Below are 15886 nucleotides of genomic sequence, written 5' to 3'. Positions count from 1 at the left end.
TAACTTACAAAACAAATTCACACATTAATTTTAAAATCATAAAGCAACAAAATGATATATTTAATGACAGATTTTTACATTAATTACGAAATGTTACAGCTGAAACACTAAGAAATGCTCTTCGTATTTTATTTTGCTCTTGTTAACTTAGTCTAGGATGACCTTATCACATTGCAATGGGTTTGTTTGTTTTGCAGTGGCCATTGAACAAACACAACAACATGCTGATTTAAAATTGCCAGAGAAATGTGTCAAAAAATCTAATGTTTTTGAAGTCACCATCTGTCTGCCTGTCTGTATCTCTCTCCCTCTGTCTCTCTCTTTTTTAATTAGAGGGACCTCTTGGGGTGCTTGGGTGACTCAGTCGGTTAAGTGTCCAACTTCAGCTCAGGTCATGATCTTATGTTTCATGAGTTTGGGCCCTATGTCAGGCTTTGTGCTGACAGCTAGAGCCTGGAGCCCGCTTCGGATTCTGTATCTTCCTCTCTCTCTGCCCCTCCCCCGCTCATGCTCTGACTCTCTCTCAAAAATAAATAAACATTAATTTATAAATAAGTAAGTAAATAAATAAATAAATAAAATTAAAGGGGCCTTATTCTCACTTTCTCTCAGTTTTGATAAAGTCATACGTAGTATAGTCAGAGGCAAAAAATTCTAGTGAATTCATGGAATTTACAAAATAATTCTAGATTGTGCTATGTCTTGACTTCTAGGAACTTCTATCCAAATACTTGTACTTCTTAATTGTATTTTTAAAATATTGGGGGGGAATATTCCTTAAACCAAGCTGCTTGATGACTTTTGTGTCACTGACACAAAATGTTCTCAGAATGTTTTTAACTACGTACTGTAAAATATGAATATTTGCAAAATAAATTAATATTATTTTAAAAAGTTTCATCCACATACACACTGTAAGGGAGTCTGTGTATCCAGTGCATTTCAATTAACATTAGGGTATGAAAAACCTCGACCCAACTATCAAGTCAAAAAATTACACTGAGATAAACACCATTTCATTGAAATACGTTTCAAAACTTATGACAAATGAAAATGTTAAACTGTTTTTTATAATGTAATTTTTTACATCAGTGAGACATGCAAAGATAAAAAGATGCATTTTAGACCTAGGAATAATAATGGTATGATATCATTTTAGAGTAAAGTCCGTCATACCTTTATGGCAGTGGATGCAATTTGAATGTGGTGAAGTCTCCGAAGGGTGCTGTCCCTGTCAATGAAATAGGAAGCGGCTAGTTGATGTAGCGTCTCCAGAGTGACCAAAGAGCTATTGGTGCTGGAATCACTTCCTTCAGATCTTTTGCTCAACTTCCGCTTGTCCACAAAAATTGTGAGTGACTCCTCTCCTGCATTAATAATATTTAAAATTATTCAATTTTCCACTTAAAATCAATTTTTCATTTATCTGCAGGTGAGGAAGTGTAGATTACAGACATAATGAAACAAAAGACTGGTAAGTAACAAAAGGGCAAGTTTTACTTTTGTGTCGCTCACCTGGTACCTAGAAAGGTACTTGAGGTATTGAAGGCTGCAAATACTGACCAGTAAATGGTGAAAAACTCGCTTTCGTGGGACGATTTCTCTGGATTTTTTTGACTTTCATATAGTTTAGCTTACCTAAAACCCCTGTGGCACAAAAGCAAATTAAGAATGGAAAATATGTAATATGAACTTAAGTGTGGTGCATGATACAAAGTTGTATTTACTCAGAAATCTTTACTGTAGATCAGCATGACTAATGGAAACATGACCAAGCATATTGCTAAACACTAGCCATTTATTAAAGGTTTTAATATTTTAGTAATCTTTATACCCAACGTGGGGCTCAAATTTACAATATCAAGATCAAGAGTCACATGCTCCACTAACTGAGACAGACAGGTGCCCTTAGCCGTGTTTAAAGTGCAGAGAAAACATACACAGTAATACTTTGGATTGCACGTAACTTGTTATGTGAGTGTCACGCAAGATGAGCAAACATTTCTATCATTTTTAACTTGATAAATGAGTGATGTCTTGGAATACAAGGAGTAAGTGATGCCAAACATCACATGATCACAATGGGGCCAATGGTTCTGTGCTCTCTCTCTCTCTCTCTCTCTCTTTCTCATTTGCTCACTGAGGGATTGTGGGTGATCGTCTCCCATACTCAAATGATATTCAGTCTCAGGCCATGGTGTTTGGCAGAAATCAGTGATTTTTCAGAACGTTAGAAGGTGCCCACAACAGGCACTAGTGTATTTTTTGTTCCTTCAAAGCACCTAAGGATAGTCCTTTGCTTTTCCAGAAAAGAGTAAGCTTAGGAATGCTTTGCTTCATTCTAGGTCAGGCTGCCTGCAGATATAGACCCTTTCTTCTGTCTTCTGCCCTTTTGCCAGTTGCATTAAATACAGTATATGTCAAAAGTTTATTAATACTATACTGTAGTCAACATCTGTTGGTGATAGTGAAAGTTGTCCTACACAATAATCCTCCTCTCTCTTGTCTCCCTCACACTATCCACGAAGGAAACTTTTACCTTTGAAAAAAGGTAAGTTCAAGTTAGTTTGTTTATTTCTTTATAAATAAATTTCTTTATATTTCTTTACTTTGTATTTTCTGTATTATTTTGTATTATGTTACAATATTATAATCATTTTATATGAATTTTTGGGGGTTGTGGGATGAATCATCTGTTTTCCATTATTTCTTTTGGGGAAATTCACTTTGATATACAAGTGCTTTGATTTAAAATCATGTTTCCAGAATGAATTATGGTCGCAAATGAAGGTTTTACTATATACCTATATGTACATATATGTACTCTATATACATATAGAGTATATACATACTCTATATACATATATGTACTCTATATACGTATATGTAAATATATGTATTAAATTCAGAGGTTCCTGACGTGTGGCATTATATACAAATATTATGTGTTAATAAGCTCTATGGAAATCACTAACCTCAATGGAAGATTTAAGTATTGCCAATGGATTTTCAAAGGTGAAATTTAAGGTATAATATAATTAAGTTGCAATTTTCAATGTTCAAATGTTTATAAAAATATCAATGTTATTTAAGCTTAACTTTAAGAACTTGCTATCTACGGATTTCCATATTCTTGGATATTCATCTAACACATAATTGTCAGAATTGATGCTTACTCTTATTCTTTCAGTAACCCACTGTTTAGGGGGCATTATGCCGGCTTAGAAAGTGACAACCCAGTTTTAGAAAATACTAAATAAATAAAATAATATTAATTTTAAAATGACATATCCTTGGAGACTATTCAATTCTAAGTAAAAGCTTATATTTATCCACAAGAGATCAGGTCAACTGATATCAGAAATAAAGTATTAACAGTGTTATTTCTGAAAGGTCACATTCTCAGTTTGTATTTGGATCCTAACAGGCAGAGTAGAAATAAGCAGCCTAACTACAGCAGCTGAAAAAAAAAAAACAAAAAAACTCTCAAAAATATGAATGAGTAGGTCCAATTATGAACAGCATTAGGTCATGTGCATGATAAATGGCTTTCAGGCGAGAACATCTGGAGGAGAAAAGTGAATATATATGTAAATTACTAAACAAGCAAATAAAAAGTCCCCACTGACTACTTACCCCCAGAAAAAGAGGATTAACTAGTGTGGAAATTTGAGTGAATGTATCTCAGAAAGACCAGTGAATCGTAGAAAAAGAAAATCACCTATGTGCCAAGTTTGGGAGAGAATACCAAAACAAACAACATCCTGTACATGGATGTAGAAAAAACAGTTCTGTGGTAGTCTGAGAACTCATAATGAGGGTGTATCACAGATGCAAGTGCTATGGTCTGAATGTTTGTTCCCCTCAGAATGTATATGTGAAATCTTAGCCCCCAAAGATGAAAGGATTAACAGGTGGTGCTTTGGGGAGGTGTTTAGATCAGAGCCCACATCAATGGAATTAGTGCCTTTATAAAAGAAGTTCCAAGGGAGCTCCCTTGCCCCTTCCGCCACATGAAAATACAAGACTATGCAATACTGAAAAGGGCTCTAACCTAACCATGATGGTGCTTTGACCTTAGACTTCCAGGTTCCAGAAGAGTGAGCAATAAATTTCTGCTGTTTTTAAGCCACCCAGTCTGTGGTGTTTTATTGCAGCCCAAATAGACTAATACAGCAAGAGGCAGGTCTTACGAAGTAAGGTTAAAAACAAAATGACAAAGATCTTGGTAAATGTAAATTAAAAGAAAACAAAGTTAACAATCTTGATATCAGATATTGTAGAATTCGGACCAAATATTAAGAAGTGAGAAAAAGAAAAACACTGCATAGTGAGTACTAAAGACTGAAACTTGTCAAGTTGTTTTAATGACAACACATTTAATAAAGCAGAAAATACCGGAGATATAGGTTAAAATAGTACAAGAAATGCAAATTCAAAATATATTGATATAGCACTTTGCAATTACGGAATTTGCCCAAATCCGAAAGTTTGACAACCTTGCCAAAGATGTTGGCAAACTGGAAGGAAACATGCCCTCTGATATATTGCTGATGGTAATGCAAAATGATGTAACCAGAGAGAAATCTGGCAATAGTTAGCAATGATTGACTCAGCAATTCTACTTTTAAAATCTATCCCAAAAAACACTGGTTAAGATATGCAAAAAGCTTCTTACTGTGGCTTTATTTGAAATATTTGTAGCAACCCAGAGACCTCATCAGTAAGAATAAACTATGTTGCATCTACAAAGTAGAATACACTGCAGCCACAAGAAAGAAGTGAGAGGGGCGCCTGGGTGACTCAGTTGCTTCAGCCTCTGACTTGATTTGGGCTCCATTCATGATCTCCCGGTTTGTGGGTTGTCTGGCACTGGGCTCTGCACTGACAGTGTGGGAGCCTGCTTGGGATTCTCTGTCTCCCTCTTTCTCTGCTCCTTCCCTGTACACATGCTCTCTGTCTCTCATTCTCTCTCCCTCTCAAAAATAAATAGACATTAAAAACAGAAAAGAAAAAAAAAGTGAAAATGACTTAAAACATTTATTCACATAAGTAAGTTTTATGAGTTTAATATTATGACTAAAACAAAATTGTGGATGATTTGGCAGTTCTCAAGGGATTTTATTTAGAAAGTACACCGAAATATCCAAGTTTAGCCTCCTTGCATTTACAGTGTTTTCTACAGATTCCTGTAGATGGAAAGAAGCGTAACTATCTATTCTTTGAAATAATATCTAATTTTTCTTCAATTCAGTGATACATTAAATTTAAAATGTTGGTTCAATTGATTTATTAGAAATTAGTTTTGCCTTCTGGAGATTCAAGAAAGCCTTTTAAATACGTAAGGAGAGTCATCCTCACGGTCTCTTTTTGTATAGTAGTGACTTTTCTTATTACTGGAGCTGTCCAACATGAATTGAAAAAGTATACATCATTGAGCAGAGGAGATAATTAGACCACTAGAATGGACTCTTTCACTGAATTATGAGGTACTGGAAGGAAGAAAAATATAGAATTAATTGTTATAGTTTCAATGTAACTATGCCAACTGCTAGTGCCAAACAGATTTGAGCTTTAATACTGGCTTATATTTAGTAACTGAATGACCTTGAATTGTATAACTTGACTCAATTTCCTCTCATGGAACTTGAGTATAGTATTCCTTCTACTAAGAGGAGCTATAGGCATGAAACAGATAACATCCATAAAAGGTTTAGAATACGACTAGACTGCAGTAAGAATTTGAAAGTTGTTGGCAAGGTATTTTTCTCTTTTATTCACCCAATTTCTTAAACTTAAAATAACTCATTCCATGTCTGCACATTTCTAGTAATTTTAGCTGCATTGTCATATTTGTGATGGACAGAAGCCTCTATTTCTACTTCTTTTCCTGGTCCTACAATCTGTATCCACACATAGAAAGTAAATATCTCTCAAAATAGTCCTTTAAATACTGTATCCCTCTATATGTCTTCACTCTTCTGATGAAAACTCCTTAGTAGGAATTTTATTAATTCCTTCGTAGGCCCTCAGTTGAGTCATATCTCATGCAAAAAGAGAGGAGTAGCATAAACTTATTTTAAAAGCAAATTAAAATACGTGATTTAAAAATATTTTGCAGAGAGGTGCCTGGGTGGCCCTGTTGGTTAGGTGTCCAACTGTTGATTTCAGCTCACGTCATGATCCCGTGGTTTGTGGGTTCCAGCCCAGTGTCAGGTTCCTGACAGCTCAGAGCCTGCTTGGGATTCTCTCTCTCTCCCTCTGTCTCTGCCCCTCCCCTGCTTGCACACACACACTCTCTCTCTCCCTCTCTCTCAAAATAAATAAATAAACTTAAAAAAAAAGAATATTTGGCAGATGTTAGAGTGCCTCATGATAATTTAGAAAATGACACGTAACAAAAACTAAGGATTACTATTTCAGAGTGGTCCTATGTTACAATATGAATGATAACAAATACTAATATAAGTTCAAGCAATCAAAGATGTGCATAGAAAAACGATGGCCCATAATCATCATCATGAGTAACAGTAGTTTCCATTCATTATCTACTGGAGATTAAAAAAAAAAAAAATATCTCCTTTGTTTTCCAAAGTGTCTACATTTGCTTGTAAGGTATAGGTCAATGTGTTTTCCTCCTTCTATCCTGAGAGTAAATATATATTATAGTGCACAGAGACAATCAAAAGAAAAATATTGTAAATATTAATATACATTTATTACTAGTTTTACAGTTCAATCTTTGTTGTTATTAATTTGAAGGAATTATGATGTAATATGAGAAAGGAAAACATGAGTTTTGGAGTCAGCTGTATAGGAAGGTAAATCCTGACAGCCCATAGGCCCCTAACTTGATGACTATGGGTCTTTGGTAAAGTTATACATGCCCTTAGCCTTCCCATTTTTAAAAGACAGGCAGTAGCTTACTCTCACCTGTTTGAAAAGACTAAGCAATATAATTCCTCCATAGACCCTGGCAGAACACATCTAAGGTGTATAATAAATGTTGGTTTCCCCTATTTTCCTTTTTTTTTTTTTTTTTTTTTTGGTTAGGGCCTAACAGCAAATGAGAAGGTTTTAAATTTTTATAAGTTAGCATTTCATAGATACTGTATTTCACCACAGGAACCTGGACTTAGTCAAAACTGGTTTCTACTGGATCTTATAATCAAGATATATGGGATTATTAGAGATAGCAGTTGGTTATTCTTTCTAACAATTGGATAAAGGGAATCCATTCAGAAGCTGCCCATAGTTCTTGTCTACAGTTGAACATTAATCCACGTATGCAGAAGCTTTCCCTGCAGTGAAGCATGAGAGGCAGTTTAAATTACCCTAATTGTTCTCTCATGAATACCTTGTTTTAAACCCTTAGTTACAACAGACAACATTGCGATGTAAGCTGGGTAGTTTATGCTAAATTTCAAGTGTTATAAATCATGGATTGTTAAATATCTAAGATATTTTAACAAAGCTACTCAATCTACATTGAAAATAGGCCTATTTCTTTCCTCTCAGAGATCTGGTCTTTTTAGGTTATATATAACTACCACGTTTTGAGGATGTTTATGGTCTTCACGTTCTTTGAAACTTTCACAGTCAGTCTTAAGGAAGAATGCATTTTGGATTTTAATTGTAACTTTTTCTTAAGTGTTTGATTATAAAAGTTCATCCAAATTCTACATAAATAACACAATATTCAGATTTGAAAACTGAGATATTATTCAATCAACTAAAATTTGTGTTCGTATGTCATTTTTATTCATATTTTTTTAAGCCAACTGTAGCTCATAAGCATGACATGAGTACCAAAGGGCATCCACACATTTTGTAAAAACTAAATGTGATTCTGAAAATGATTCAACATTCTGAGTTTGTTAGAAAGTGAAAAGGATTAATGACTGTGGATATAAAAAGATGTGATCATTTCACACAGAAATCATGCAGCTGTGTCTTTTACAACTAAAATACTGTGGTCATTTATGGACATTAAGAGCACATATTGAAAAATGCTTTTAGGGAGAATGCAAAACAGAAAACAATAAAACAATAACAAAAAACAATCATGACCTTAATGTCATCCTATGATTGGCTCGTAAGAGGTGATGAGGTACATTTGATATGCAATGGACCTCATAATAATGTATTTTTCTGTCCTGATTTTCAAATCATCTATGTTATGTCCATGAAGAAGAGAAATTTTAAAGAACTTTTGCCCTATTATATTTTCCTTGGATTTTCTCAATCTGCATTCTCATATATATATATATATATATATATATATATATATATATATGGTTATTGAGGATAAAGGTAATGCTTTCAAAAAGTCAGAACAAGCCAGAAAACAATGGATAATAGAATGAGTAAAAGCATCCTAAGGATAAGTAAATAATGATGATGCAGTAGATTGCATTATCTTTGTAATTATTTTCTGCACTATCATGGATGCAAACACGCATACATGGATCAATGGTAAATTGTAAAGAAGAACTATAAACAGTTCATGGGTGATTCCCTTTAAACTGGAATTGGAAAGGATAACACTCTGGTCAGTAGAATACATAAGAGCCAGTAGGTCATGATCTAGTACAAGTTTTTGAGAAGCATTGCAAAGTTACACAAACTCTTTAGCTTTTTGTCTCTGCCAGGAGGACAGCGTGTTCCAAAGAAAACGTTCTTCAGCTTGATTCTTGGAATGAGGAGACAACCAGAGCAGAATCGTGGAGGATCCACAATCAAAGCATATTAGGGAGACACAGCTATTATAGTTAAAGTCCACTGAGGGTTGTTCGTTTGTTTATTTTGTGTTTTATTTCTTTAATATGATGACAATAACTCTTATATGTTGACTGTATTTTATGTTATCATTGTTCTGCTTTTGGGTTAGTGTACCAACCTATAACATATAACATTCTGTTCAGACAAACACATACACACACACGCACACACACAACTTTAAACTTATGGCAGATGTCTGCCTGGTCATTCAATTTCCTTACACTGGAAGATCTGATCGTGAATGTCTGTTTTGCTTTTTGTCAGGTTTACTTATAAAGAACTGCCATAAAAATCTTTCTCTTAGGAATAATCAGTGCAAACACAGCTTAATGTAATTGTAGGTTTTACTTTTGATGTAACATTTTAACTGAAAAACATTATCCTACTTTTTGGTAATGAGAGATTACATTATTTCTTGTGCTAAAATATGATAATATTTTGTTCACTATGAATGAGCATTCTTTCTCAGTTTAACATGTTAAAAGGTAAACATCTGATGATATCTTTCTACTAATGTAGTGTTCTTGAAAAAAAAAAAAAAACAAAACCACTGGTTCAGAAACAAATAGATATTAAAAAACATCAATCTGAGAAAACTAGGCTTCTGACAAGAAGCAGAGCCAAATATATAAAAGAAGTAAAAACAGACTTGTTGGCTTAACACCAGTTGGCATCTGCAAGATATTACGGAAAGGAAATAACTGGTCTTATAGAGCTTCAACAAAGAAACATAATGTGTTTTGCAAAACACTCCAAATGAGAGCAACTGACTTTATGATTATTAACAGTTATCCCCCACAACATCTGAGAAAATTCTAAACAAAATTACCCAGATCATAATATTCTCTATAGAACAATGACATGAAAGAACTAGAAATAAATAGTTCCCATGTCAGATGAAATTGAATCGACCCTGAGTGAAATGCAATGAAGTCCCCTCTATGTTGGGAGTTGTTTACAAACTATGTTATAATGAACATTTTTGTTACATATATAGTTATAGACTCCTGTTATTATTTTGGTAAGATTAATTTTCAGAAGTGAGACTTCTGGAAGAGTTAAGAACACTCTAAATTTATATAGATACTCTAAACAGTGCTGTTCATACTTAATGTGTATATAAATCACCCACAGATCTTGTTAACATGTAGATTCTGATTCATTAATCTGAGATGGAATCTGAGACTCTGCAGTTCAAACAAACTCCAAGGTGGTGCTGGCTGTTGAACCATGAACCACACTTGAGTAATGAGGCTCTAAACCACAGTAAACTTATTACCAGTTTAAACGTCTGTATTTATTAGTCACCTGTGTGTTCCTTTAAGGAAGGTCTTGGGTCTTTGCATTGTTCTAGGTAACTCAGTACGTGTTTGTCAAACAGTGGACATTTATCTACCTTACCAAACTGCTATGAAGAGGAAAAAAACAAACAATATAATTTATAAAATTCCAAAACTTAACATTTATCTTTTGACTTAGTTGCCAGTAAGGTCATTATTAAGATCAATCGGCATAGCAATTTTAATCCCATTTTCTTTTGTGTTATATATATCATTATTTACATAAACGGCTTCAAAGCATTTCAATAGATAACTTAATTAACTTAACTTAATTAATTAACAATATTAATTAAAACTTAATTAACAATATTGCTTTAATTTTCACTTTTAAAACATTTAATTTATCAGAGAAATATTAGAGATACAAGGTGAAAGAGAGAGCTGAGAGACTGAGACAGAGAGGAATGGATATAACTAATCTTAAGTAGCATGAGTATATACTTATTTCTAAAAAACAGTATGGCAGGTTTTTTTTAAATATTTTTTTTCCTTTTCAATACCATTAGCTTAATGATTCCCTGGGATACAAGTTTCAGAAAAGATTGCTTTTCCTTTCAGTTTTTTTCTTAAAGCAGACTATGCATTCTAATAGAGGAAATAGTTCCATGCATTTTCAGTGAGTATTTCTTTTTGCTCAAGAAATAAATTACATATATTTTTTATCAGATTTGCTCCTTTAATTATGTTATAGTTAAACTAAAATAAAATAATTTATATTTCCTAAGATGAGGCCAAATGAAAATGAGAAACACAGTCACTAATCGATTTTGAAAGAGGGTTGTATATGATGTAGAGTTAAAACTATCCGTGGACACTTTATACAGAATGTAATTTACATAGAGAAGAATGAGAATCGAGTATTTCTGAAATTAAACAAGGATATTTGGAATCTTACCCTCATAAGGATGCAAGGAAATTTTTAAAAATTGAATTGCTGTTCTACCTATAGTGTATGTTACTGCCTGACTCTGCTCTGTTCTTCTTGAAAGAAATACACATGCCAGCAACATATGGCAACACTTTTCAAGCTAGAGCTTTGCAACCATAACAACTTATATACTAAGTGGTTATTGAGGTAGTATTCATTATTATAAATTTTTTAACATTTATTTATTTTTGAGGGATGGAGAGAGACAGAGCATGAGTGGGGGAGGGACAGAGAGAGAGGGAGACACAGAACCCGAAGCAGGCTCCAGGATCCGAGTTGTCAGCACAGAGCCCGACACGTGGCTCAAACTCACGAACTGTGAGATCATGACCTGAGCCGAAGTCGGATGCTTAACCAACTGAGCCACCAAGGAGCCCCAGTAGTATTCATTATAATAAATAACTATGCTAGTAAGTTAATGCTACTGTGGACATTCAATCATGTGTTTTTCCATTGTAATAACAAAGCAAATATTTTCTTTATATAAAAAAATTACATATCTGATAAAATGCTTAAGTTGAATAATGGGGTAATGACAAGATATGTTCTCATAAGAAGCACTTGAACGAAAAAAATTAATAAAAACCACACACATTAAAAAAAATATAACTATTTCCACTAAAAATTTAATCATGGCTTTTAAAACTCTGTGCATTCAAAGCCAGTAGTCAAACAGGACTTGTTTTTATGTTACTGAGAGTGAAAAATATTTTCCAAAGTTGCAAATGAACAAATCTTAATAGATTATCTAGTTGCTTCTAGAATGAATTTCAGTTTCAGTTTTTAAAACTATCTCTATCAAGTAAAGAGTACTTTTTCCTGCACTCCTCTTCCTGGGAAGGTATTTTTCCCAAACAATCCTCATTGTCCCTGCATTCCTGATTCTGCCAGAAGAAGTGCAGTGAGTGAGTTAACAGAGAGGTTGGTGTAGGAAAGCAACTTATGCGAGTAACCCCACCTCTTCCTCTTTCTCTACAGGTTGTGCTTGTCAGGAGAGAGCACAAGCTTTGTTCTCCTCTTCAGTGTGTTAGGCTTTAGAGAGGCTGGGTTGATAGGGAACCACACATATGCTCTTGAGACTATATGTGGCTCAGGGCTGTAACAATGACTCTTACACAAATCTGCATAATACTGGAGATGGGGATCAGGTCCCATTTAAAATTACTATAGGGGTACAAGGGTGGCTCAGTAGGTTGAGTGTCAGACTCTTGATTTTCGCTCAGGTCATGATCTCACAGTTCATGGCATCAAGCCCCACATCGGGCTCTGCACTGACAGCACAGAAGCTGCTTGGGATTCTCTCTCTCCCCCTCTCTCTGTCCCTCTCCCATTAGTGCACTCATGTGTGCTCTCTCTCTCTCTCTCTAATAAATAAACATTAAAAAATAAAATCACTATAAACATTTTGTTACAAGGTTTTATAAAATTTTAAGTGCAATTTTTGGGCTCCATCTTGCATAGTCTTTTGTCTTTTTCATTTGGTGCAGAACCTAGGTTTGTTGCTTCATAGTGGGCACCCTCCCTCTCCCGTCAACCCAGTAGGTTTAAGATCTTTTTCTTTTTTTTCCTATTCTCATTTTTTGTTGTTCTATATTCAGTACACAGACACACTTTTATTTCAGTGTTTGTCATATATTGTATTATAATGAAATATATTATAAAAGCAGTCATGAAATATATTCCATAGCTAGAAATCAATATATCCCAGTAGTGCAATCTTTTTCAAGATTGATTCTTCAAGTTGAGTAGCTTAGTTTAGATATTTAACCAGTGATGGAGTTTAGATATCATTATCCAAATAGAAGCAAGCTGAATTACTCTATTGATAAATAGTCTGGAAGCTATAAGATGAAATAAATGTGGAAAATGATATAGATTGAAGAAGGTTTTTTTATAATTTATTTTTCCCTATAGGGAGATAATTCAATCACTGGCTTTATCTATCATAAAATATCCCATTAAAGGCTTCAAATATGCTATCCAAAGTTTTATGTCTAAGTCAATAATATGATGTACTAAATAACTCAGGGAAAAAAAGACATTTTTCATTTATTTGTTTTTCATCACCTTAGTACTGACAGTGAATATTTTATACTCAACTCGTTTTTAAAAATGTTTAAATTTAGTTGAAGATCTAGTTACTTAAGAAGCAAAAACAACTGTCTTTTCATTTAAAATGTTTACTTATATACATAACATCCTCAGTGTGCTATTATTAGGGTTGTTACTTACTCAGTTAAGAGAGAGAATTAGCTCCAATTAAACACCACAAATCTCATTTTTTAATGGAAAAACACAATTTCACGTTCAACTAGGTGAAACATGTAAAAGTAAACTATACTTACAACAACAAAAAAGGCTTAGTGGAATTACAACAGCAATATTTAAAAAATTGTCTGAAATCAAGCTGGTGTACTTGTTAATTGTAAATAGTTTATATCCTTAAGCTACGTAAATAATTTCATGCATTTTAGCTAAATTATTAACGTCATCCAGCAGAGATTCCTGGAAAAAAACATAAGTAATATTTACAGAAAAAAAAAGAAAATTCCAAGTAATAGTAATAGTAATAGTATAATTACTAAGTAATAGTCAGAGGTTAGAAGGCTAGTGAGTATGGCAATTCTATTTCTTCCCCTTCTTCACCCCCCAGCCCCACCTTACTCCACTCTGCCTTTAAGAAAACGCTTGAATAAGACTTAAATAACTAAAGAAAAGCAATTTTAAGAGACTATATTATCATCATTGAATAATCAACCTGAAGAAAAGACTTAATCCCACAAAGGATTTTTGAACCATGTTCATAAAAACAAATAAAAACATACACAACAAAAACCAATCTGAAGGCCCAAATGTGGCATTCACAATGCCAAAGCAATGAAAACAATTAAAAAGTCACCTTTTTAATTTCTGTCTCTGCCTTTCCCCTGTTACTTTCTTCTTTTATTATTTGGAGAATATATTTTATATTCTGAAATTCTTCTCCACAATGAAGCCTGATAGAAGTATAAGACTACTGAACTTAAAAAAAAATTAATGTTTAAGTATTATTGAGAGACATAGAACATGAGCATGGGAGGGGCAGAGAGAGGGGGAGACATATAATCTAAAGCAGGCTCCAGGCTCTGAGCTATTAGCACAGAGCCTGAAATGGGGCTGTAACTCACAAACCATGAGATATGACCTGAGCTGATGCCGATATTTAACTGACTGAACCACCCAGGTGCTCCCAAACCACTGAACTTTTTAAAGGAAGTTAGACAGGGTGACAGGATGGCTCAGTCAGTTAAGCATCCAACTCTTGATCATGGCTCAGGTCATAATCTCATGGTTTGTGAGTTAGAGCCCCACATGGGGTTCTGCATTGACAGTCCAGAGCCTGCTTGGGACTCTCTCTCTCCACCTTTCTCTCTGTCCTTTCGCCATTCATGCTCTCTGTCTCTCTCTCAAAGTAAGTAAACTTAAAAAAAATAAAAATAAATAAAATAAGTTAGAGTAATGATTTTCACTTTTACTTCAGATTTTATTGTATTAATAATCATTGACCTCACTAACCTATATAGATGCAGCTTTCACAGAATAAGTTTTTAAAATTATTGGGACATTTTATAATTATTTCTATCTGCACTGCTGTAATAACAATAACATGAGTGCATTGCATGTTTACATCATACCATACATTGTGCCAAGAATATTTTCCTACATAGACATTAATCTTCCCATGACCCTACCACACAGATATTACTCTCCCACTTTCTCCTAAAAACAACCTAAAATCACAGAAGTTACTTAGCATTTTTTAACAATTTCACAATTAGTTCAAAAAAGGTGGGGGAGTTAATTTTCAATACCAGCTTTGTCTGATCTCTTCATCATATTACTTAGTGTATTGATTTATGGAGGACAGAGATAATGAGTTTTCATGGCTGACCTTTCTTGTCTCCCTGAACCATCTACATCTTCCACCTGTAATTCCTTAAGGCCACCTGACACTTATATTTCCTCAATGTGCCCAGGAATTTCCTTTACCAACTTCTCCATGCCTTGCTCACCTGCTCTTGCTTGCATCCTGATTCTCTCCAATTCTGAATCTTTGTTTAACCGACTGTTTTGGTTCTTTGTGTTTGCTTTTCATTCACCTTTCTTCTTGAATTAGATCTCGGTTACTCTCTGTGTGTATCATATTTTTGACATCTATTTGGTGAACTTGAAAACCACAGCCTCTAAGCAAAGTGTAATCTCACATATTAATTTAACAAATATTTCATAAGTAGAAAGGGGGAGGGGCAAAGTTGGTGGAGCAGCATGGAAATTTTCTGTTTCTTTCATTCTTGAAATGCAGCTATGTCAGCATCAAACCATTTTGCACACCGAGAAAATTGATCTGAGCACCGATCAACAATCTGCATAACTTAAGGCACATAACTTGGCAGGTATGTGGCACAGAGAGGTACAATGGGGAAGAGAGAAGCTGCAGGGGCGTGGAGAGTTGTTTTTGTTTGCAGAGACAGGACCGAGATGGAGCGGGGGAGAGTACAAGAAAAGCACTTTCCTCAAAAGCAGCTGGAGCAAAAGAGTAGAAACACTCTCAGGAACTGAACCAGCAAGGGAGAAAGGAGAAGTTTTGTTGCCTTTAGGACTCTATAAACAGGGGAGCGCAGAGTTGGAAACTCCGCAGCTGGATACCTGGCAGTGCTCTGGTAGGAAGAACAAATCCCCAGGAGCAGACAGCAAGGTCCAAGGGGAAAGATGGTTCCCCTCAGGCCACACGGGAAAAGATGGTTCCCCGGCCAGGAGGACATTTGGTAGAGGCCGTGCAGTGTACACACAGGAAAAG

The 15886-nt window shown here is 34.5% G+C and overlaps 1 protein-coding gene across 3 annotated transcripts in view; it reads right to left on the bottom strand.

The window, feature by feature from the left end:
* Positions 1 to 15886, bottom strand: part of BRINP3 (BMP/retinoic acid inducible neural specific 3) — a 410242-nt gene that overhangs the window by 187966 nt on the left and 206390 nt on the right. For all 3 annotated transcript variants that reach the window (XM_078440541.2, XM_078440542.2, XM_078440543.2), the window contains exon 4: positions 1177 to 1367. In XM_078440541.2, the coding sequence (XP_078296667.1) occupies positions 1177 to 1367 (191 nt within the window). The remainder of the gene's footprint in view (positions 1 to 1176; positions 1368 to 15886) is intronic.

This window comes from Panthera onca, chromosome F1 (genome assembly GCF_046562875.1).
Source record: "Panthera onca isolate mPanOnc1 chromosome F1, mPanOnc1 haplotype 2, whole genome shotgun sequence".
Lineage (NCBI taxonomy): Eukaryota > Metazoa > Chordata > Mammalia > Carnivora > Felidae > Panthera > Panthera onca.
The sequence above is the reverse complement of the archived record's forward strand: the minus strand, read 5'-3'. Positions and strand labels throughout refer to the sequence as shown.